Source organism: Colletotrichum karsti (genome assembly GCF_011947395.1).
Source record: "Colletotrichum karsti strain CkLH20 chromosome Unknown Scaffold51, whole genome shotgun sequence".
NCBI lineage: Eukaryota > Fungi > Ascomycota > Sordariomycetes > Glomerellales > Glomerellaceae > Colletotrichum > Colletotrichum karsti.
This window is the reverse complement of record NW_024065951.1, coordinates 125263-147491: the sequence shown is the minus strand read 5'-3', so window position 1 is coordinate 147491 and position 22229 is coordinate 125263. Positions and strand designations below refer to the sequence as shown.

Sequence of the window (22229 nt, the reverse complement as noted above, 5' to 3'; positions counted from 1 at the left end):
GGCGTGATCTTCTCTGCCATGTGCGGTTGCGACGGGCCGCGGTCTGGCGTCGGGACGATGATGACATTTTTTCTTTTGGCCCTATCGGCCTTGGAATCCCTGGCTATCATCTATCTGGCGATAGCCGTTTCGCTCTCGACCTGGGTCTTGGCGGTTCGTCCGTCGTCCACTGCCCTGGAAGACGAATGGATGGATTACCAGTCTTCCACGAGCAGGGCAGATGGCGTTTAGCTTCGGGTTTAGGGTGAGGTCTGAGCTCCCCCAAGCAGAAACGGATTTGCGGCATCCACGCCGTCGGGACTGGGGGACGAACGAACGCTCCTGTAGGGAGGGCCAAGTGGCGCGGCGTGGCGTGGGATGAACCAAGCTCCGCTTCGTCGTGTTTTCTTGCTTCTTACGGCTACTGGGCTGGGTTTTCTTTCCCTGCGGTCTTGACGAGGGTTTACTTCTAACTCCGACGATCGTGGAAAGCTTCTGGATCTGCTCGGCTTCAGCCGCATACTGCATGCAATGCCGCAGTGCCGCACACACACCATCTTCACCCCACACAGCCCTCCTCACCAGTGTATTGGAACAGGGAGAGAGAGTTTGGTTCAGCTGATTTATCAGCCGGCATATGCAAGTCAGTAAGCATACTGATGGGGGGTTGCAAGACGTCATTTTTTCTCGACGCAACTTGGGACGCGAGCAGAAACTGAAAGGGGCTGGGGGAAGGAACGAAACGTTATCGGCATCTGCTGCTCTGGGACTCGTAAGGATTACGGGTGGAAGGGATGGGATGTTGCAAAAAGCCAAGCTACGAACGCGAACCGGCCATGGGGCTAAGAGAAGCGCCGTCTTGTTCCTTTTGGCGTTCTCTGGTGGCTGGGTGGAGGCTTTTTTTCCGCCCACGACGTCGGACGGAACGGTCGTTGAAGGGATGGGCTTGCGGGTTTGTGTGGCTTTGGGCGTTGGACACGTGGATGGGATGAAAATGTCTGTGCTCTGTGCTTCTCCCCGACCCTTCCTCTCGGCCTTTTTTCGAGAGAAAGAGGTCAGGATTTGAAATTCTGACGGGAGTTCTGGAACGTTTTGGAGGTTGGTGGTGGTGGTGGGGTCACTGGGGTGGGTGCTGGTGGCATGTGAGGATGACTTCATTCCCCCTTTTTTCCTCATGTTTATTGGGTTTTGGGTTTTGGGTTTTAGGGGGGTTGTTTGACGGGTTGAGTGAGGCTAGGAAGGGAAGGGGAGCGAGGGCCTCGGGTGTCGTGGTTGTGGTGATGGGTTCTGAGGTGGGAGGGTTGGGAGGTGTGGTGGTGGGTGATGGGAGATGGGAGGAGATGTAGGGACGTTGTGTATGAGATGTTTAGGAGTTTGTGTAGTTGATGATGTGAGACGTTGCTACCTGTGCCTGTTCGGCGTTGAGGTATGTTGATGGTTGCGAACGCTTTTACGAAGAACTTGAGGCTGCGGTGTGATATGGGTCTATGGTATGGTACGTGGACTTGACAGCCTCGAGAATATCGGGTTCGTGATACATGCCGTGAATTGATATCTCAAAGACCGTTTCTAACCGGAATTAAGAGATTTCGCAAAAGATGCCAAGCAGACTATGTTTTATTACCCAGTCGAGGCTGCGGTCGTGATCGAGAGACCACACCAGAAGACAGCAGTTGATTTAAACTAAAGAGTTCCATAGCCAGCTGTATGTCATGATGTTTGGTAAACTAAGCCCTGCCTTGTGAAGAATGAATACTGTCTCTGCACAAACGGTTTGGTGAACTCATTACGGTACGGGTGGGCTAGAATGGAAAGCCAAGCTTTGAAAATGCGATAATTCCTGCACACTGTTGGGTGGATTTTGCAAGAACTTCCAGTGGCGTAACCTGAATGATCCAGCTGGGCAGTAATGCATGATGCGATGCATATTCAACACGCAGCTGCATGTTTCCGAAGCTGTCTTCTGCTAGGTGCGGGGTCAGAGAAGATATTGATCCCAGTGCATATCCGTGTTCTCTCAAGAGCTATCCTCCATCCATGTGTTCTTTCGTTGAACAAACCATTTTCTTCCTTCCATTTGTCGTTACTCACCAGAGACCATCGCAGGTGCCAGACTTCAATATCCATTCTGCCCGTCGGAAACACCTCGCAGTATCGATAACGTCGACCTTCTTGTCTCCATCACCAACTTCCACCCAACTCGGCTTCGGTTTCGGCAATAACAGCATCACAAGATCCGCAAAAGGATTGCTCGGGGCTGTGTACCCGCCTCTAGCGGTACATGATGGACGTTCCAAACAGAGCTGGGGATGGCATCGCTAGACTACCTGAAAATCAGGATACTGACATACAAGCGCCATTATCGTCAACGTCTCAAGAAGATCAGTCCGGTAGAGAATCGACAGAAGAACACCCTGTCGGCTTACCACTAGTTCAAAAGCCTAAAGGCTCGAATACGAGCATCACCCAGCCCCAAGGATCCAACAAAGAAGACAAAACTCACCGTCCCACCGACCGCAGTTTCCCTGAAATAAAAGACAATCCTTCAGAATCGACACTACACAGAATTGCAAGGAACGGCACGAATAGAGAGCTTGATTTGGCCGTTATGGGCAGTTCCACTCGCGAGAGAAATGAGGTTGATTCAGCCAACAGGTCGCTACTCTTCGTTGCCGTCGAAGAAAACAAGCTCGAAGCAGCCAACCACCTCATTGCCTTTGGTGCAGAGTTGGATACTGTGAGCGGGAACAAAACGGCTCTCGGTATCGCCGCAATGAAATCCGGGTCAACCAGGGGAACGGCGCCTTTCGCTCATCAGATGTTGGAAAAGGGTGCGTCACCCAAGGCAGGTATGAACCAGGAGGTATTCAGTCTGTTATGCGCCTCCGCCGCTGGCGATTTCAGCAAAGTAGAAGCCCTCTTAAAGAACAACACCAAGGACAGCTCTTCATTCTCTCTGGTTAACGGCACGGATCAGCTGGGACACACGGCCCTTCACGTAGCTGCATGCTTTGGTCGATACGAAGTCGCAAGCCTGCTTATTGCTTCTGGTGCCAAGACTGACGCAGAGGTCGCCCTTGGAGGCCAAGGGGCTATTCATATGACAGTCTTGGAACGTCCACTTTGTCTCTACTTGGACGCAGATCATCAGAGTCACTTACCAAAGTACCAGCAGCTGACACAGGATCACGCGACTACCATGAACCTTCTGTTGGAGCACAACGCTTCGCTCAGACACAAGCGAGATGGCAATGCATACACCGTTGAAGCATTGATCTCTGAAAGAGTCCAAGATTCAAGGGGGTTGAACACATTTGAGATGTCGATTTTCCAGCAGATGCTTATGATCCTGGAGTACCACTCCCACAAGACCGAAGAAAATGATGACGCCGTTCTTCACGGCGGCGGCGATGTTCAACTGGACTTCAGTCGCATAAAGATCCAGCATTACACGCCAAATGGCGAACGTCCAATTCCGGGAGATAAGAGACTTAGAACTCTAATGGAGAGTCTTCAAGAGTCTAGCCAAAATTTTGAGAATGGGAGCTGGAGGTGGATTCACCTGTTCGAGAACGTAAGTCAAACAGCGCATCTGTGTCGCTGAATTCAGAAGCTGATCATTAATAGAGCACATGGTTTGAGGTAAACAGTTTGGACTTGACCGATCTTTCAGGGAGTAACAATACATGTTTCGTCCCCCTAGAACACTATCGAGGCCTTGGGATGCTTTCGGTTCAACGCACTTCAAGCAAACTCCACCTGCGGGAATGATTTCGGCGCCAGCGCTTGTTGGGCATACTGGAGGGGATGCGCTGTATTTTTGAACAGGGCAGTTGAAGACATACATGGACTCAATCCAAGAAACGGGACGGCGGAGCCTTCGGCACTTTTCCCCCATAAATCTCACGATAATATGTTTTCAATTGTGGTAAGTAATTCCAATCTGGTTATTTCTCATGAAAGGCAGTCCAAACCTAACGGGCTTCATACGTGTACAAATGTAGATTCCGTTCATCGACACATATGATCATGCACCTCCGCTCGTGAGGGACACCGAATACAGGCACCGCAATGCAACAGCAAAAACCGCGACCCAGGAAGGGCTACTAGAATTCTCGAAGAGACTCTGGATCTTTAAGCTTGACTGTGGTGCGTTACTCGCTCACTGAGCTAATACCGTGCACACGTAGTTTAGCGACTTGATTTCACTTACTTATGGTGTCCCAGAGACGATTATCACAGCATTTCTTGACCCTCATGAACATCACGAGAAAAGGACGACGGAACTAGTCTTGGACGATCTGTCCAAAGCCTTAGGAATAAATACGCCATCTCGTATCAACTCCATAATTGCATAAATGATACACCCCTCCGCAGTTATTATTCCTAATCGAATACTTCAGGGGTAACACCGGATATCAAGGAGAACGCTAGAGCTAATAGCAGCAAGGATAGGACCAGAGGTAGCGAGAAGTAGTTGCAAGGGAAAAATACATAACCGTGGAGGACTGTACAAGAAGCAAATGGTTTTGCTGCTTCAGGAAGAACAAATCGATCTGGACAAGACATCCTCACGACCTTCGAGGGTTTGATCTTCGGCCTGGTGAGTAACCCGCGCAGCATGAAAGAACATGAAAGTGGACAGGAACAGAACACAAATGAGATTGACTGAAAAGAAAGAAAGAAAGAAACGGAAACAAAGTCTTACGAAAGCCTGGAGACATTGAACCAGATGGGCGATAAATCGCAGGCCGAAGATGAATCATACATTACGAAACTGGAGACCGAAGGGCTGCGCCAGATTAGAAGTATCCAGCATGAGTTGAGGAAGATTACGAGATATTACACATCTCAGAAAAGAATATGTCAAGACGGTCAACGCCATGGTGAGGTAGGTGGAGAATGGGAGGATCTGTCGGAGAACATAGTTGCACAAATATCCAAAGTCACAAAGCTACTTCGAGCTGCACGCATGATAGAGGAATCGGTAGGTCTTGACTTGAATCTTAGCCCCCCTTAGTCTTGTTACAAATAACTTACTTGGTAACCATTTTTAATTTAGCTCAAGTTTCTTCTGGAAATCAAGCATACACGAAATAATTTGAAGATCGCGGAGCGGGCAGAGGCGCGAGCCCGGGCCGGTGAAAGTGAAAAACGGCTCCTGTTCATTCTCACTTTTATCACAGTCGTCTTTGTAAGTTTGACCAGAACTTGACTATGTACGATACCCATGTTGATCTTCTAAGACGCCGCTGTCATTCGTCTGTGGTTGACTTGCTGTACCCAGTCGTGATTTCCCCACTGATGAGGAGGGGAATGGCTCATGAAGCGTGACGCAAATAGTGGTTGCTAGTGGTAAGTTCGACGTCTCGCGACTCCTCATATCCGCTATATGCTTATTTGAATGATATGAAGTGGCCACGGAAGCTGCTACTATGCTAGTCATTGCAGTGTACTGGTTTACCATGAAAGATGTCGAGAAATTCAAGAAGTGGATAGCGAGAAAATTTCTAGGGAACAATGTGTTTGGAAATGGGAATAGCCAGGCATAACGGCGGAAACTGTCTTCGCCCGCAGCTGGCTAAAACACAACTTAAACCCACGAGATATTCAGGCAGATTGGTCTCCACGATCGGTGGAATCTCGCCACCGGGCGGTTAAGCTATGAGCTGTTGGTGAATTGGCAATATATCGTCCTTGCTGTTTAGTTGCTTTTGGATGGTCCTCACTGGGTGCGAGGAATGACGTTTCGGTTGTGCCCTAAGCATTCTATCTTATCTTTGAGGTCAGAAACGTTCAAAGTACTTGATTTTCCAGGGACGAAATCGTTGCAGAGTATCAATTTTCTCAGCTCACTGGGACCGAGATTGGCTGATGTACTTTCAGGTCTAGTTTGTGTGTGCCTAAGATCGAGATGAAAGAGAATCGCGTCGCCCACCTCGGCTTTCATTTTCATTTCAACAGAGGTACGGCCCTCGCTCAGAAGAGTTTAGGTTGTTGGTTATGCTGTGTTGGTCGAGACAACTTCTCAAGTATGTTGGTTGGTACTGACAATAAGCAAACAATGCCAATTGTAGCACAGCGCGAAGAACCCCCCTGCTGTTTCCCCAACTCTCATTCGCTCCAGATAGACGGTGATATTCCTTTTGCAGGAATAACATCCGTCGGTGAGCAGGCCTGCGTGATTGGCAGCACACTGCAGGATGGAGGGGCTCTCGACCCCACCACGCATTTAATAGACCCCGCGCTGAGCTGCTGATCGGTGTGCGTTTCCCAGGTGAGACAATCTCCCGCTGCTGCTGCTGCTTCGGCTCTCCCGCTGCGGCTCGCTTCCCTCCATCCAAATGACGGACGTGGACATGGACATGGACGACGACTCGTTTTTCGGTGGTACGCAGCCGGCCGCGCCGAATACATGGCCCAATAACGTCCCTGACCGCGAGGTCGTCATCGAGGCCGATGATCAGGTGACTAGAATATCCAATCGTCTGTGAAGGTCCACGGGGTTCTGATCGTGCTAAACTAGGACTATGATTCCGCACTTGATATGGTTCGTGTTGCTGAGTCCTTATGAGACTTTCAAGGGCTTTGCAGAGTTAACATAGATATGCGACATACTCAGCGGAGTGTTGCCTCGTCAATAAGAAGCGTGGATAGCTCCATCATGGACTATCGGATTGAGAACGGGAGAACCTATCACAGATACAATGATGGCAGTAAGTTCTACTCTATGCCGTCGGTGAAGCCTGGCAGCTGCGTTTTCATGTGAGCTTACAAGACATTCATTAGAATACAATATTCCCAATGACGAGATTGAAACGGAAAGACTTGGTAAGTGAATATGCCCAAACACGTTGTCATTCTCGCCTTTTTTGCTTGATTGTATTATACCAGATAAGTTCTTTGTTGTCCCCGTACATGTGTCATCAGCTCCATACCTCCCCTGTATCTGCTGTCACTACAAAGCCGTGATCTCGTTATTCTGTGCTGAAGTGACGTGTCATCTATCTCAAGCTTTCTTGGTATGGGATCAGCAGTTCTAATCAACCGTTGACCCAGATCTGCAACACGCTTTGTTTCTTCTTACATTCAATAACAAACTTGGAAACGCTCCCCCAGCTGCGAAGGAGGGGAAGGTTGGAAGAGTCCTTGACGTCGGTACCGGCACCGGCATCTGGGCGATTGATTTCGGAGACGAACATCCCGAAGCTGAAGTATGTTGTTGTCTGAGCTGAGTTGAGCGTGGCTCTTATTCTCCGAGATAGGTCCACGGGATCGATTTGTCTCCTGTGCAACCAAACTTGTACGAGCTCACCACTTCTATCTTCCCAACCAAACCTTTGTTTACTGACTTGCTAGTACACCGCCGAACGTTCGATTTGAAATCGCCGATTTCGAAGAACCCTGGATGTTCGCGCAGGGATTTGACTATATCCACAGTCGGATGATGAACTCGTCCGTGGGCGACTGGAATGAATATGTTCGAAAATGTTACGAGTACGTACGTCATTGACGTTATACTTTGCACTGCTGACTCCTCTGCGTAGAAACCTAAACCCAGGAGGGTACCTGGAACTAGTCGAGGTCGACATTGCACCTCTCTCGGATGACGGAACTTTGCTCCCTGAGCACTCGATATCGAAAACTGCTCAGTTGGTACAACGTGCGTCTGAATTATTTGGACGTGCTTACCAGGACGCCAAAGAGTTGAAGCCTGTTCTCATAGAGGCCGGGTTCTCGGATGTCACCCTGCTGCACTTCAAATGGCCCACAAACCCGTGGCCGAGAGAGATGCGACATAAAGAGTTGGGCGTCTGGCACAACGAGAACTTAGCAAGGGGATGGGAGGGCATATGCATGGCCTTGCTCACTAGAGTTCTCGGGTGGACGAGAGAGCAGGTGCTGGCGTTGATGGAGGAGAATACGAAAGATTTTGGAGACAGAAATATTCATGCGTATTTCTCAATGTAAGTCAGCCACAGCGCTCTTGCGCGGCACATACCCCCATGCACCGGCGACGGAAGGAACTGATTGTTTAATTCAGCTGGTCAATCTATGGCAGAAAGCCATTGGAAAATGGGACGGATTCAGCGGGGAATAACTGAAGTAGATGGATAAATATTTCCAGTGCTATTAATTCGATGACCAGAAACGTTCAAGTTGACAAGAGATTGCCACCGTCGCGTCAATAAGGGTCAAGATATCTGACGCTGAATCTGGGTCAAATGATAAGAGAAGCTTAGCTCAAATCAGACCTCAAGGTTTGGATGATTGTTCCAACCTGCGAGGGCGACGTTCGGCAATCTCTAGATCCCCGGGACGGGGACATCGGCAGGCCGACCGGCGATTGTCCTCTTACCGGCGGAACCCGGATCTCGGGTGGGTCAGTCCGCCCGCCTCAAAATCGAGTCAGTAGCCGCTACCCAAACACCCGATCTCTCTCGTTTCCCCCAGCCGAGGCCAGAAGAGAGGTCATTGAATGAAAGCGACATGCCAGCACCAAGGTCCAAGACTACTTGTTATCAATGTCGAGCTCGAAAGGTAAGTTCTTGACCCAGTCGCTTCTTGTAAGTCAGGACGGGACCTGATCGACAATCAAGGTGCGATGCAACGGAGGCCCGGATCGCTGCACGGCTTGCGAGCGTCTCAACTTCCGTTGCTCTTTCGAGGCAACATCATTAGCTCCGGTTACATCGCCCGCATCACAGCTGCAGCGACGCCGCGGCGCTCAAGCCTGTACCGAATGTCGTTCACAGAAGATCAAATGCTCCGGCGACCTTCCCGTGTGTACCGGCTGTCGGCGGCGAGGCCGGGAGTGCGTATATCCTGACTCCAGGAGGAAGAAGTCATGGAACGAACGTGAACGACTGGGTAGAATGACCGCTGGATCATCTAATGCTCTTGAGAACACTTCGGCGATCGAAGGTTCGCCATCGCAACAAAGCGCAATCGATATTGCCTCAGCGGGCCTCCACAGTAACCCCGGAACCTCTGCGCAAGCCATGCCACTGGCTTCCGATCAGCTGAAGCTTGTCGGTGATTTCTTCAACCACCTGTATCCGCTTGCACTGTGCTCTTTCTTGAACGAACAGTCCATCATCCAACGGTGTCAAGAAGGGACTCTTGATGAGACATTGACTCTCGCCATCTGCGCCGTCGCCGCAAGCCGGCTCGGAAATCGCGATTACTTCCCACATTTCACCTCATCTTGGATCCGAAATGCCGAGAGCCAAATATGGTCTCATCTGGAATACCCAACCATCTTCCGAACTCAGGCTTTGCTTCTCATCTGTCAGTATCACATCGAGACAGGGGAGTTCCAGAAGGCATTCATGCTTTCATCAATTGCATCAAGAGCAGCCAGCGCGCTTCGCTTGCATTACGAAAGAATCGACATTCACCCTTTGGCGCAGGAGGTTCGCCGCCGCTTGATGTGGTCTCTCATTTTGATGGACGGACACTTCTCCAGTGGCCTGCCGGAATGCGAGCTCTGCCCGTATGAAAACGTTTATCTCAAACTCCCCTGCCCCGAAGAAGACTTTGTGGCACTCAATGACGCCAACAAGACGATGGAGGCTGCATCCTCACCAGACAAATTGCCTGAGAACGGACTGTTGTCGCTCATCGTTCGGCAAGCTGCGTTGAGGCGAGATATTTCGAGGTTGAAGAGACAGATGGCTCTTTCGGGACAACCTGTCCCGGAAATAGAAGCTCTAGTGGGCTCTTTCATGAGGAGTTTGGGAGAAGTCCAAATACCAGTCTACCGCCCCGAAGATCTTCGGGCGTGCTCGAGTTCTCGCTGGCTCGGGAGACTCATTGTGGCAAATTTGTCATGGCATCAATGTCATTGCGATCTCTACCGTCTGTTTCTCTCTGGGTACGCAGAGGCAGCTCCAGATGTTGTGATCGGTGCCGTGCCAACCAGCTTCATCAGCAAAGCTGCAAGGGCATGTTTCGACCATGCCCAAGCTATACTTCAAGTCCTACAAGATCTGGCGGAAATTAGGCTAGATATGAAGGTGGTTGACATTGACATCGCTATTTGTAGTTACCATGCGTCACGAATAGTCGTTTTTCTGAGCGAGTCTTCTCTCAACCCACCGAACTCAGGTCTCACCAAGGAATCGGCATTGAACCAGGCCGAGTCTGCGCTCAAGTTTCTTAGATTTCTCTACAAGAACTCAACACTGGCGAAATTCATTCTTGCCGACCTCGAAAAGGTGATACGATCAAAGACCTCGGCCATACCGTCGTTGGATCAATTACAGGAAGCCCCTGAAGAACGTCACAATACCCAATTACCTCGACCACGATTCGCTCGAATAGCCAAGCGACATCAAAATCTCGCTGTTCATAGCATTCTAAGACAGGCCCGTTTCGTTGACGACAGCCAAATCGCAGCTGGACCTCTTGGATTGCAACCCAACAATTCCACTCACACCAGGACTGAAGGAGATAACCTGATCTCGGACATGGAAATTTCCAGCGGCACAGGGGATTCGGCTTTAACAGACACGCATGCGCCTGGACTTGGCGTGCCCGTGGAACAACACAAGTTTGCCCCAGAGTCTACTGAAAGCATCGACAATCCTTTTCTCGTCCATAACTCCAATGACTCTCCGACTTCTCACTTGTGGGGTAATTGGAATGAGACCTGGGGATTGAACGAATGGCCTATGGGGTCAGATGACAACTATTTTTGATCAATATCTAGAGGTCGATATCCAAAATTATCGTGTTCGTTTATTTGAGATCTGAGGCTTGGAGAAAAAGGAGCCAGTGACGTCTCAGTCGAGAGAAGTATTCCAGTCAAGGAGTCGTTTGCCATATACACAACTATACAGAACGCAGCGAACCAAATCACTCAGTCCTATAGCTTTAGTGCCACCAGCTGACTTCACAATATTGATGGCGCCAAGTAAGTGATTCGAAGCCATTGGCATGTCCCGAATCATAATCTAGCATGCCATGTTAGCGATCCGTTCTTTAACGGCTCAACAAGAGTTGAACTTACATCATCCATCGCCAGTATCAAAGCTCGTGTGACAGCTGTACAATTTGATGATTGCCCATTGTCCGAGATTGCCCCCCGAACACTTTGGATGTACCTCAGCTTGTATTGAGCCGCAATCGCTGTGTATTCCTCCTGGAGGCAAACCATGGATAAATGGCGACATGCCGCGAGTAGACTCCATTTGAGAAAGTCCAGATCAGTGGTTCCATACAGTATCCAGTTTCTTCTGACGTGTTCTTCATATTCGCCGATATAATTCACTACAGGGCAGTTGAGCTGCATATTGGGTACAAGGACTTGGGTATCTCGGTTCGGAGTTAGTTCCAGTCGATTTCGTGTAACCTCATCAATAATGAAGAATTTAAGCCCGACTCACAATGGTTGAATAAGAAGTGCTCTCTGGATGTCAACGATCCCAGAAAGCTTGCTAGTGGTTCATGCTCGAACGAGCCGGAAACCATTTTCGGCAGCACCAATGTGATCTCATCTCGGATGAATAGCGCCAGATCCTTTTGTCTAGTTGCTCGATGATTATCGTCGTCGAAAATTGTTTTACGAACAGTCCGAGGTTCATGGGCAGCGGCTTCTGGCTGTCGGTATCTGGCTGTTCGCTGCCTTCTGGCGCGAGCATGTGCTACGCGAGCCGCATGAGAATGAGCCTGCCGCTTCAGTTTCGCAGAGTCTTTCTGGTCGGGGTGAACCATTGTGATGAACTCCATCTTGAAGCAATATGGAGAGAGTTTTCGTCTAGTAAGGAAATTCACAGCAAGTGTCTTGGAAGTGAAGATGACAATCGCGTGGTGAATTATAAAGATCCTCTAATCAGCATCGCCGTCATCAAAGCACCGGTGCATGGCTCATTTGTCAGCGATATGCCGGTCAGCATTTAGTCCAAACCCCCGCCAAGGTCTGCTCCTACTACTTTAGGTTTGGTCTGCTCGCAGCTATTCTACAAATGATACGGAATCTCCACATCGCTGTCAATTTCCCCGTAAACGGCTTCGAAAGCAGCCGCCACATCTTCAGGCAACGGGCCCTGCTCAACCGTGTCGATGTTGGACTCAAGCTGCTCCGGACTGGAGGCACCAATGATGATGGAATCATCGTAAATCCGAGAAAGAATACCATGATACGCAGTCCACCGGAGTGCTGCAGCGTGGCCGCTGATTCCATGCTCAGATGCGATCTTGAGCGCCTTGTCGGCTGCAGCCATGATGGACGGCTTCATGTAGAAGTTGGTGTACAGTTCGCCCACCATGATCTTCGATGACACAAACCACCTGTCAGTACCGAGTGTAATATAGTGTTTAAAGCAATCAACATGAATAAAATGTAGGGGTTGAGCTCACAGATTTGTCGAATCTCCCACCTCGAGTGAAATTCTTATGATTCCCTGCGAAGAAGCCACCTGCGGCGGGGCTAAAGGCATAGAACGCCATGCCGTTCTTACGCAAGACGTTGAAGAGATCTTTTTCGCCGCCTCTGACGATTGGGTTGTACTGTCCCTGGTAGACGGTGGGCTTGACAAATCCCCTCTCTTCACAGATGTCGATGAATCGCTGGACCTCCTCGGCCGTGTAACTGCAGATACCCCAATGCTTGATCTTGCCCTCTCTGTGCGCCTGCGTCATGGCCTCGCACGCCTCCTCAAAAGGGGTGTCACGGTCGGGGACGTGGAGATACTCGACATTGATCTGGTCGATCTTCAGAGCCTCCAGGGAGATATCGATCTCCTCTAGGATCTTGTCCTTGGTATGTGCCCCCGGTTCTATCGATGTGACCTTGGTGTCGATGACGAACCTGTCGCCTGCGGCAACGGCTCCGATTCTTGGCTCCGAGGTCCCCGGCGCATGGGGCGAATACATGCGTGAGGTGTCAAGTTGATTGTACCCGCGGTTCGAGAACGCGTTCAAGAAGGCATTCACCTGGTCAGGTGTATCGAAACGGACCATTGGATCAATCTCGGCATCTCCGATCTGCGCATATTGTGTGAGTTAAGACCTCGGTGAATAGACTGTCGAGATTACTCACATTCGCAGCCCCGAGAACAAGTTTGATGGAAGATTTTTGCGTGGACTCCATCTTGAGTAGCGTGCCCGTGGAAAGATGAGTTGAAAAAAAATTCTATGAAGACTGGATATGAAAGCTGGAAGCTGCTGTGTTTGTTCTGTTTCTTCAATTCCAACCCCTTCTTTGCGCGCTTCCGTCTCCTTATATGCTTGATCTTTTTGTACTCAGACATCAATCAAAGTTTCATTTCAAATCACCAAGACCTTGCTCCTACTTGTTCTGGTAACTGCAAACTCAGAATTGTCTCATTTTTGTTGTATTATAAATGTTGGTTTCATAGACTAAGGTGAGCCTATTCCCGTGCAAAGCTAGCAGCCCCTTGCTCCTACTCTTTTAGGAAACTGCAAGCTGACGCCACAGCTGGGCTCCGAGCTAATGGTCTTCTCAACTCAAACTAACTATGCATGAATACCGGTCTGAAGACTGGCCCCGGCCAGCTTGATGTGAATCGGCTCGTCGCCGATTTCCGCCATCTTCTCCTCGAGTAGCCTTGTCATCTTCTTCACTATGCTTTGATACTGTGGCTCATGGTAACAGTTGAAGAGCTCAAGCGGATCCTCTTGGCAATCAAAGAGCTCCCACTCCTTCTCCTCGCCACCAGGGCGCGCGCCCTCCATGCCCAAGTCTTCGTTGTACCAATAGATCAGCTTGTAACGTTGATCTCGTACACCGTAGTGAGCGTAAGCCTCGTGGATGACATCGCGGTGCATCCAGTACCTATGGTACGCCACCTGTTGCCACGCCGGCTTGATCTCACTTTCCCCAAGAAGGAGAGGTCGAATAGATCGTCCCTGCATGTAAGTCGGGACCCGAACACCTGCAAAATCCAGGAACGTCGGGGCGAAGTCCACGTTGCAGATGATGTCGTTGCAGACGGACTGCGGCTTGATTGCGCGAGGGTAGCGTATCATGAAGGGCATCTGGAAGCTCTCCTCATACATGAACCTCTTATCAAACCACCCGTGCTCGCCCAGGAAGAAGCCTTGGTCGGAGGTGTACACGATGATGGTGTTTTCCGCGAGGCCTTCGGACTCAAGCCAGTCAAGCATTCTCCCGACGTTGTCGTCGATGCTCTGGATAGTCCTCAAGTAGCGTTGCATGTATCTTTGGAACTTGAACTCCGCGAGCTCTTGCTTGGACTTGAAAGTGAAGACGGTTCCATCGTCTTTACAGACCAGCTTGAGCTTCGTGACGTTTTCGGGCGCAGGTATCTTGCGATCGTTCCACCACCACATATCGATCATCTTCTCTCCGATCTCGCTGCACGGGCCTTCCGGCTGAACAATGCCGAGATCGTTGTACGTGAGGTCTTCGGCCACGCGCATCTTTGCGACCTTGGCCGCATTCGCTCGGTTCTTGTAATCGTCCGTGAAGGTATCCGGAAGTCGGACGGGGTTTTTGTACAAGTGCTTGTGCTTGTTGTCGCATTCCCAGCTGCGGTGGGGGGCCTTGTGGTGGCACATGAGGAAGAATGGGCGCTGCTTGTCGCGGTTCTGCATCCAGTCGATGCATTTGTCGGTGATGACATCTGTAGCGTATCCCGGGTAGCGCACCATCTTGGATTTGCCGGTGTTCGGGTCAGGCTCGATGAATTGGGGGTCCCAATACTCGCCCTGTCCGGGGACCACGCTCCAGTGATCGAAGCCGGTTGGTCCACAATCGGCGCCCTCCCCGAGATGCCATTTGCCGACCATGGCTGTTTGATAGCCTCCGACTTGTAGCTGCTTGGCCACATTAGGGAGCCGGCTGTTGAGTTTGGAGTCAAGTGTCGTGACGTTGTTGACGTGGTTGTAAGTGCCACATAGAATTGCTGCGCGAGATGGTGTGCAGATGCTGTTCGTGACATAGCAGTGGTTGAAAAGCATGCCTTCATTGGCGATTCTATCCAAGTTTGGGGTGCTGTTAATACCGGCGCCGTAACAAGATATGGACTTTGCGGCATGGTCGTCAGCCATGATAAAGACGATATTGGGGCGATTTTGAGACTCCATGTTGTAAGTGAAGGCGAATAACGTCGCGGAATTGGGTTAAGGAAAGGAGAAAAGATCAGGTTGAAGCTCCAGATGCGTCCAGGTGCGATGCAAAGTGTCTTCTCTTTTGGCTTTTTGAAGTAACTTTTGAACGAGATGACGGAGCTCGTCGGGTCAAGCTCGACCGGATCACCGTCGAACGAGACGTGTGTTGCGGGAGGTGGGATGTCCTGTTGCGATGACACTAATGCAAACTACGGTAGTCGGCGAACGATCGGTACTCGGAGGTGCTTGACGATGATTCGCCTGCGTTTTGCGGGGAGACATGGACAGCCCCCGGTGTGTTACCCGAGATGGCAAGGAACACTCAAGGAGCATCCAAGACGGCTAGCAGCTGAAGAACGAGCCCCCGCTCATCGAGTCAGAAACTCAAAGATCCGGGAACCCGTTCAAGTCGTGTGGTCGCACGAGAGAACCCAATGCTGGTACTTGGAGCGTCATTTTTCCTCAAAAGAGTTCCGAAGTCTCTCTCGTCCAATCACAGGGTTCAGTCGCCGAGTCCCGAGCTCATGAACCGGCTTCGAAATATGCCCTTGCAGTTGCGTGATTCCTGGGCAATGATCTGGAACTTGAGAACTCGCGGTTCTTCGTGACTGTCTCCGTGGGGTTTCCGCATTGCCAGTAGGGCGGTAGTTTGCAAGGATAGCCAGACTACCTGCGAAGATGACTGCCACGGCATACATGGCTTCGTCATGTGTTGAGGGTAATGTCAACCGGCAGCGAACCTCATTTGTCCTTTTTGTGTATAAAGTCATTGCCCTGACCACTTGAGTTGTCAACACTTATCTTGCAAGAGAGCAAGCATCTCCACATTTTGCCTTCTCTTAGGTTCTCTTGTTTGACATTGTCATGATGGACACTAAGAAAGACATGCTCTCCGCGACGCATGTGGAGGACTCCTTCGACAAAGATGGCCTCCAAGAGCCCGGTGCAGCTCCTCCAGCCGCTCCGGCCTTGTCACTGAAGCAGACATTCCGTTGCTACTGGAAAGCCGTCGCCTGGTCCGTCTGCCTCTCGAACGCTACCATCATGGAGTCGTACGACCTCCTTCTCATCAACTCATTCTACGCGTTCCCCCAGTTTCAGCAGAAGTACGGTGTTCAACTCCCGAACGGGAGCTACTCCGTCCCGGCGCGCTGGCAGATCGGCTTGTCGATGGCCAACCTGGTGGGCATGATCATCGGTGTGTTTGCCAACGGCTACTGTGCAGACCGATGGGGTCTTCGAAAAGTCATGATGGGCTCGCATGCCGCCTTGATTGGGTTTATCTTCATCACGTTCTTCGCACCCTCTGTAGAGGTTTTGACAGTTGGCATGCTTCTGCTGTAAAATGTTCCTTTATCTCTTCTTGTGTTATGACTTGTCGATGTGTCTAAACAATAGCTAACAATGCGTCTTAATCCGCAGGTCTCTCCCGTGTGGCTTTTTTGCTGCAGCAACCCCGTCCTACGCCGCCGAAGTCAGTCCCCCTCAACTGAGTGGCTATCTGACCGTCTATGTCAACCTATGTTGGGTCATGGGAAAGATCTTGGCCTTTGGTGTTCTGTCTGGCACACTCAGCATAGAAGGCGAATGGTCATACCGAATCCCCTTCGCGCTTCAATGGATATGGCCCCTGCCTCTCATGGTCGCAACATACTTCGCGCCGGAGTCTCCGTGGTGGCTCGCAAGAAAGGGACGTCTCGAGGACGCGGAGAAGAGTCTTCGGAGACTTGTATCTGCACCAGTAGACGTAATCGATCCCAAGGACACGCTGACTACGATCACCCGCACCATCGAAGCGGAGCGTCTGATGAAGATCCAGGGATCGTATCTTGACTGCTTCAAGGGCGACAGTCTGCGCCGAACTGAGATCGCGATGGTCAGCTGGGGATGTCAAATTCTGCCAGGCTTTGCCATTCAAAACTACATCACCTACTTCTTCACCCTTGCAGGGCTGGACTCGTCCGATTCTTTTAACTTGTCTATTGGTCAGTTACTCCCAGTTCCCACCAGAAACACACGACTGACCTAGCTGCAGGCAATGCTAGTTTGGCATTTGTTGGAACCGTATCATCTTGGGTTTTGATGACCAAATTCGGATGGCGCACCATGTACTTGTGCGGTCTCATCGCCATGTTTCCCGTCATGTCTCTCGTCGGGTTTCTCGACTTCGCGACAAGCACCTCTGCCGGCAACAACGTTAGATGGGCGCAGTGCGCCATGCTTCTGGTGTGGTTCTTCATCTATGGTGAGTTGCGATTCTCGTCTCCGCTACACATACTCTGGCGACCTCACCGACCCGGCTGACACATTATCTTTAGGTGCCAGCATCGGGCCAGTCCCCTACGGAATCGCCGCCAACGTGGGCGCGAGTAACGTGAGGGTGAAGACGATTTCTCTTGGCCGAAACACCTACTACTTTCTTTCCATCATCAACACCATAGTCTCGCCATATCTCTTGAACCCGCAAGAAGGGAACCTGAAGGGCAAAGCGGCTTTCCCGGCTGTGGCTTTCACGCTGTTGATGATCGTTTGGGCATTCTTCCGGTTACCAGAAATCAAGGGCATGTCACCAGACACTCTTAACAAGCTGTTTGAGAAGAAGGTACCCGCTAGAAAGTTCTTGGAAGCTTCGAAACAATATCAATAGTGGAGGACGGTCTCGATACTGGCATGTGATGATAGATTAGGGAATGGGTGAAGACTCCTTTGCTTCTAATTCCAGGTGTATAGCATGCCGTCATTTGTGAGGTGTAGTTGGAACGCAGCTTTCCATGTTATCCGATCATGAACGATGTCACCGCCAATCATGTACTCGCGCTTATGCCGAGACGGCAAATAAACTCAACGTTGTGATCAATCCGACTGCGCGTTGAGGAAGGTTTGACTTTGGCATGAGGTGTGTTCCCCGCTCCGTGGAAGCTTCGCGTATGAGAAGCGTGAATGGCAATAAATACCGCTTCAGTCATCCACGCCTTCTCCAACAATCAGCGGACAGCCAAGAATCATTGCTATCCTCACAAGGTTTCATCTCACCCTGACAAGACACCATGGCGATTGGACCCGAAGCACAACCCAATCCCTTCAAGCAAGCGCAATTTCCCGACAACGCTGGGACGAAGAACGCGTCTTTCTTACAGCGCATACCCCTGGAAATACGTGATGAGATTTTCTCGCACGTCTTTCGCAATACGAGACTGGGCTTAGGAATGAGATTTATCGACAACTTCAAGCGAATTCGCATCAAGTCCGATCCAAACGCTCTTTCCCTGCTCAGAACCTGTCGCCAAATATATACAGAAATCGGGAACAAATGGATCAGCTTAGCACTGTTTCATTTTGAAGACCCCGAAACAATGGTCGACAGACTGCTCAGCGCGCCTCCGGAAACGATACCAAAGATACGAAGACTGCGAGTCGTCGGCGACCCCCTCCAACTCGCGCGCTACAGCGAAGAGGATTACGCAGAGGGGGGCGTATTCGAATCCCACCCAAGCAGCGTGTTCTATCAGCTGCCCTCGGTGCTCAAAATCCTCCCGGGCCTGAAACTCGACACCCTCACCGTACTCGGGCCGCGCTCACCGGCGATCAGCTACTGCACCTTGACAGGTCTCATAACGGAGAGCGATGGGTGGAGAGAGCTTCGATTTATCACGCACAGCTCGTCGCTACTCGGTTTCAACAGGCCATTCGCCACGGACATGGTACATCCCCATTCCAGGCAGTTGCAAGGCCACACGTATATGGTCTTTCCGAACGATTGGGAATATGTAGCCGATTACTACACGCGCAGGCCTCAACCGATTACGTGGCGAGCCATGCTGAGGCTCCGGGACGGCGAGTCGACCAATCCGGAAGTCGATGTCTATCGTTCCGTCATTGCCGAAAGCCCTGGCTCCGTCACGGATCCCAGCAAGAGGGTTCGATTCGAGCAAGAAGACCAACCGGCCGTGATCTTCCCAGAAGGATTCATAGAAGCATATGGAGGAGACGTCAATGATGTCCCAGAACAGGTCCTTGATTCGCTTCCTGGGTTTGGAAGACGCTCTGACAAGGATTTGGTAGGAGAAGGAGAGAAGAGGAAGGAGATGATGGTGGTCGTCAGGAGAGGAACCGGCGTGGACTACGAAGAGAAGAAAGACTCCCCGTTCATCGACAGTGACATCCGTCGTGACTGTGGGGGGAAGAGCTGGGAGCAAATACGCCGAGAGCGCGTCGAAGAGCCAGCCGCCAATCTGCATCGTTACAGGCGGTCAATGTACCAGAATAACTATGGGTACAAAGATTCTGGGGCGAGGGATGTTGCCGAGCCCGTGGTGGGGAGCGAAGTCGACGCATATGATGACGCCGAAGGGATCGTCTGGCCTCCGAGACACTTCGACGCGCCACCGAGGATGCGTCCATGGCAAATTGATGAATTAGGACCAGACCCAGTTGGATTTAATCCTCCGTCGCTAGAGAAGGACGAAAAGTGGTAAGACCTATGGCACGCACTTGGCCACTTGCGCTCTGTGGCCTCACATGTAGCTTTCGTGGATTTGAGAATACACTCAATTCGACTTGATGTATCCAACTTAGTCCACTTACTGAAGCTGGCATTAATCCCCCAGACTTCGATCCCGACACTTTCCCCTCTATTCAAACTCCGCCTCATCAACATTCCTCAAGAAGATGGTATACAACTTCACGAGGTGAATCTCTTTCTGTTTCTTCCTGGGTTGAAACATTGCTCTTGTAACTTTGTTGGTTAACAGCGATAGTAAGCAAACCTCCGTCACGGCCTTGTAGGAAATCATCTGACCCGTTGGTGAAAAGCTTCCATTGATTCAGCTGAACGTGATGCACATTCTCAACATCGACGCATTATGTTTGAATGTAAAGTAACATTAAGTAATACCGAAGGTGATCCAGACGCTTCTATAAGAGGAGTTGGAGCTTCTCAAGATGGAGTTTCTTCACGAGCCAAGTGTGCCTACTGAGATCAGCTTCCAGTAAGAATCAAGTCCAATGTGCCCCCTTTCTTAGACAAGCCGCAGCACCCTCCGCTCTGTTGCACGGTACGCGTCCCCGACGTCATTCCCAAACAGCTTCCCCGAACCAACTCTCTCATACACATCACCACCACCACCGCCATCCACCCGAAGTCCTCCAACGGCCACATTCGCCTTCTTTACGAACAGAACGTTGTACACGTCGTGCCAAGGCAGCAGGCTGCCAATCAGAGCCCCGTACTTCACACGGCGGACCCTCGACAGGAGCAGTGCCGAGACCTCGACCCGGTTATCGCTCCCTAGGGGCCCGTTGTCGTCCACCTGCAGGTCCGGGTGCTCGACGGCCGCGTAGCCGACGACAACGTCGGGGGCGGCGGCGCACAGGCTCACGGTTCTCCAGCCGCGGTTGCAGTCCCGCGGGCAGACGTTGGTGATCGTCCCGACGACGTTCACGTCCACGTCCGAGGGGAAGTACCCGTGCACCGTGACCGGCTGCAGAAGGCCTTCCAGTTCCAGAAACGCGAACGTGTCGTGGTAGGTATGTTCTCTAGCTTGCGGAGCGGCCGCCGTCCTCCCGGTCCCACTGTCCAAGGCTGCGGAGGCATCGACGGTCCTGGCCCCGATCAGCCTGGTCAGGCTCTCAAGCCGTCCGTTGACCCTGTCGAATGTCCGGATCTGGCTGCGGACGTCGTACAACGTCGGTCTCAGGAAGCCGGGATCCTCCTGACGGGGCCAGTGGACCGCCCCCGCGGTTGACGCCCAGCTCCAGGTCGGGAAGCCGGCGACGCGAGGCGGGGTGGGAGTTCCGCTGAGCTGGACGCGTTCCCAGAGAAGTCCGCGGCAGATGTCGGAAAGCCAGAGCCCGCAGGCGTAGTTCGCAGCGGCGCCCGAGTGCGGTCCCAGACACGTCCGTGTCGTCGCGTCGAATGCGCCCCCGAACTCACTCGCGATGCCGGCCAGTGCGATGAGCTTGTCCGAGGGTTTCGTCAGGTTCGTCGCGGTGTAGCCCCGGACGATCTCCTCCCAGGCCAGCGCGAGCTGTTTGGGGTCGGAGAAGTCGACCGCCGCGAGCATCCGCGTCGGGAAGGGGTCCCCCTCCCTATCGTCGGAGGAGGCCTTCTCCGACGCGACGACGTCGGCCGGGACAGCGACGATGTGGCCGTCCGAGAACGTGGGTCCGACGGCCTGGCAGTGGAGCACCGGCCCGGACTCGGTGAAGCAGAGGACCCTCCGGCTCAGGATCCACTCCTGGAAGACCCAGCCCCTCGAGAGCAGTGGCCCGGTCGTCACCTGCCGGTGGTATTCCGCGTCCTGTGCGCGGCCGCTCATCGGCTGCAGGAAGATCTTACCGTCCGGGACACCGCTCCGGTCGAAGTAGGGCAGACAGACGACGGGTGGCACAGCGCCGATGCTGCGGGGATGGAAGTAGCCCCGGTCCCCGTGGTAGGATGTGGCGGCGATGGTGACGATTGAGTTCTGATAGTACGAGGCCAGCTTGAGCGCCTCCCGCTTCCAGTCTCCTTCCAGGTCGTCTTGGATGATGCAGATAGAGTCGATCCAGATATATTCGATATCTAGTTTATCGCATATGAGGATGGCGTCTTGGAATAGTCTAGAAAGGCCGCTCATGCCGTTCTTGACCCCCCCGCCAGCAGCAAGATTCGAGGTAAGGGTTCTATGTCGGTGCGTCTCTTGAGACCATCTATGGCTCAACGTCGCATACGAGCCGCGCTGCCCTGGCGTCGTGATCTCCAGGCGCGCGTCCGTACTCCCGCCTGCTGTCCGTATCACTCGCACCAGTCGGGTAGGCAACTCCGCGTCGTGCGGTTGCAGCTTTTGGTACCCTGATAGACTTGCTAAGCACCGCGAGTGTTTTTCGGGATCTTCGGTGCATTGCTGTATCTGCATTTTGATGCGTTGTATGCAGTTGTCGGCCATCGTGGCTTCGTCCACGAGATAGCCTACGACATCCCCATTGTCGTACGGCGGCGTACCTGTCGAATTCATGAGTGCGATGCGGCGAAACGCCATTAGGGAGGCATTTCTAGTAGAGAGAAGAGGTAAAGGAAAGACGAAAAGAAAGGAGGAAGTTATCACCTTGATCTGCAGCAACATGGAAGTCAAGAACTGTGTTCCCAGCGAGAGCCGAAAGCCTTTGAATAC

At 51.8% G+C, this 22229-nt stretch overlaps 7 protein-coding genes across 7 annotated transcripts; 4 read left to right on the top strand and 3 right to left on the bottom strand.

The window, feature by feature from the left end:
• Positions 1-2587: 2587 nt before the first annotated feature.
• Positions 2588-3583, top strand: CkaCkLH20_11803 (uncharacterized protein; the record flags this gene model as incomplete). Its single annotated transcript, XM_038894517.1, has 1 exon — positions 2588-3583. The coding sequence occupies one exon, from the start codon at positions 2588-2590 to the stop codon at positions 3581-3583; it is 996 nt and encodes a 331-aa protein (XP_038740162.1).
• A 2740-nt stretch (positions 3584-6323) lies between these two features.
• On the top strand, positions 6324-7950 carry CkaCkLH20_11802 (uncharacterized protein; the record flags this gene model as incomplete). Its single annotated transcript, XM_038894516.1, has 8 exons — positions 6324-6446; positions 6506-6529; positions 6602-6695; positions 6769-6810; positions 7039-7193; positions 7245-7282; positions 7339-7476; positions 7527-7950. The coding sequence occupies 8 exons, from the start codon at positions 6324-6326 to the stop codon at positions 7948-7950; spliced, it is 1038 nt and encodes a 345-aa protein (XP_038740161.1).
• A 3992-nt stretch (positions 7951-11942) lies between these two features.
• Positions 11943-13075, bottom strand: CkaCkLH20_11801 (putative aldo/keto reductase; the record flags this gene model as incomplete). The annotated part of the gene is made up of 3 exons (XM_038894515.1): positions 11943-12254; positions 12343-12969; positions 13025-13075. The coding sequence occupies 3 exons, from the start codon at positions 13073-13075 to the stop codon at positions 11943-11945; spliced, it is 990 nt and encodes a 329-aa protein (XP_038740160.1).
• A 386-nt stretch (positions 13076-13461) lies between these two features.
• CkaCkLH20_11800 (mucin-desulfating sulfatase (n-acetylglucosamine-6-sulfatase)) lies at positions 13462-15054 on the bottom strand (the record flags this gene model as incomplete). The annotated part of the gene is made up of 1 exon (XM_038894514.1): positions 13462-15054. The coding sequence occupies one exon, from the start codon at positions 15052-15054 to the stop codon at positions 13462-13464; it is 1593 nt and encodes a 530-aa protein (XP_038740159.1).
• Positions 15055-15942: 888 nt separating this feature from the next.
• Positions 15943-17725, top strand: CkaCkLH20_11799 (MFS maltose permease; the record flags this gene model as incomplete). The annotated part of the gene is made up of 4 exons (XM_038894513.1): positions 15943-16418; positions 16501-17063; positions 17114-17323; positions 17397-17725. The coding sequence occupies 4 exons, from the start codon at positions 15943-15945 to the stop codon at positions 17723-17725; spliced, it is 1578 nt and encodes a 525-aa protein (XP_038740158.1).
• Positions 17726-18431: 706 nt separating this feature from the next.
• Positions 18432-19553, top strand: CkaCkLH20_11798 (uncharacterized protein; the record flags this gene model as incomplete). Its single annotated transcript, XM_038894512.1, has 1 exon — positions 18432-19553. One exon carries the CDS (start codon positions 18432-18434, stop codon positions 19551-19553), a length of 1122 nt encoding a protein of 373 aa, XP_038740157.1.
• A 543-nt stretch (positions 19554-20096) lies between these two features.
• Positions 20097-22073, bottom strand: CkaCkLH20_11797 (uncharacterized protein; the record flags this gene model as incomplete). The annotated part of the gene is made up of 1 exon (XM_038894511.1): positions 20097-22073. The coding sequence occupies one exon, from the start codon at positions 22071-22073 to the stop codon at positions 20097-20099; it is 1977 nt and encodes a 658-aa protein (XP_038740156.1).
• Positions 22074-22229: the final 156 nt, after the last annotated feature.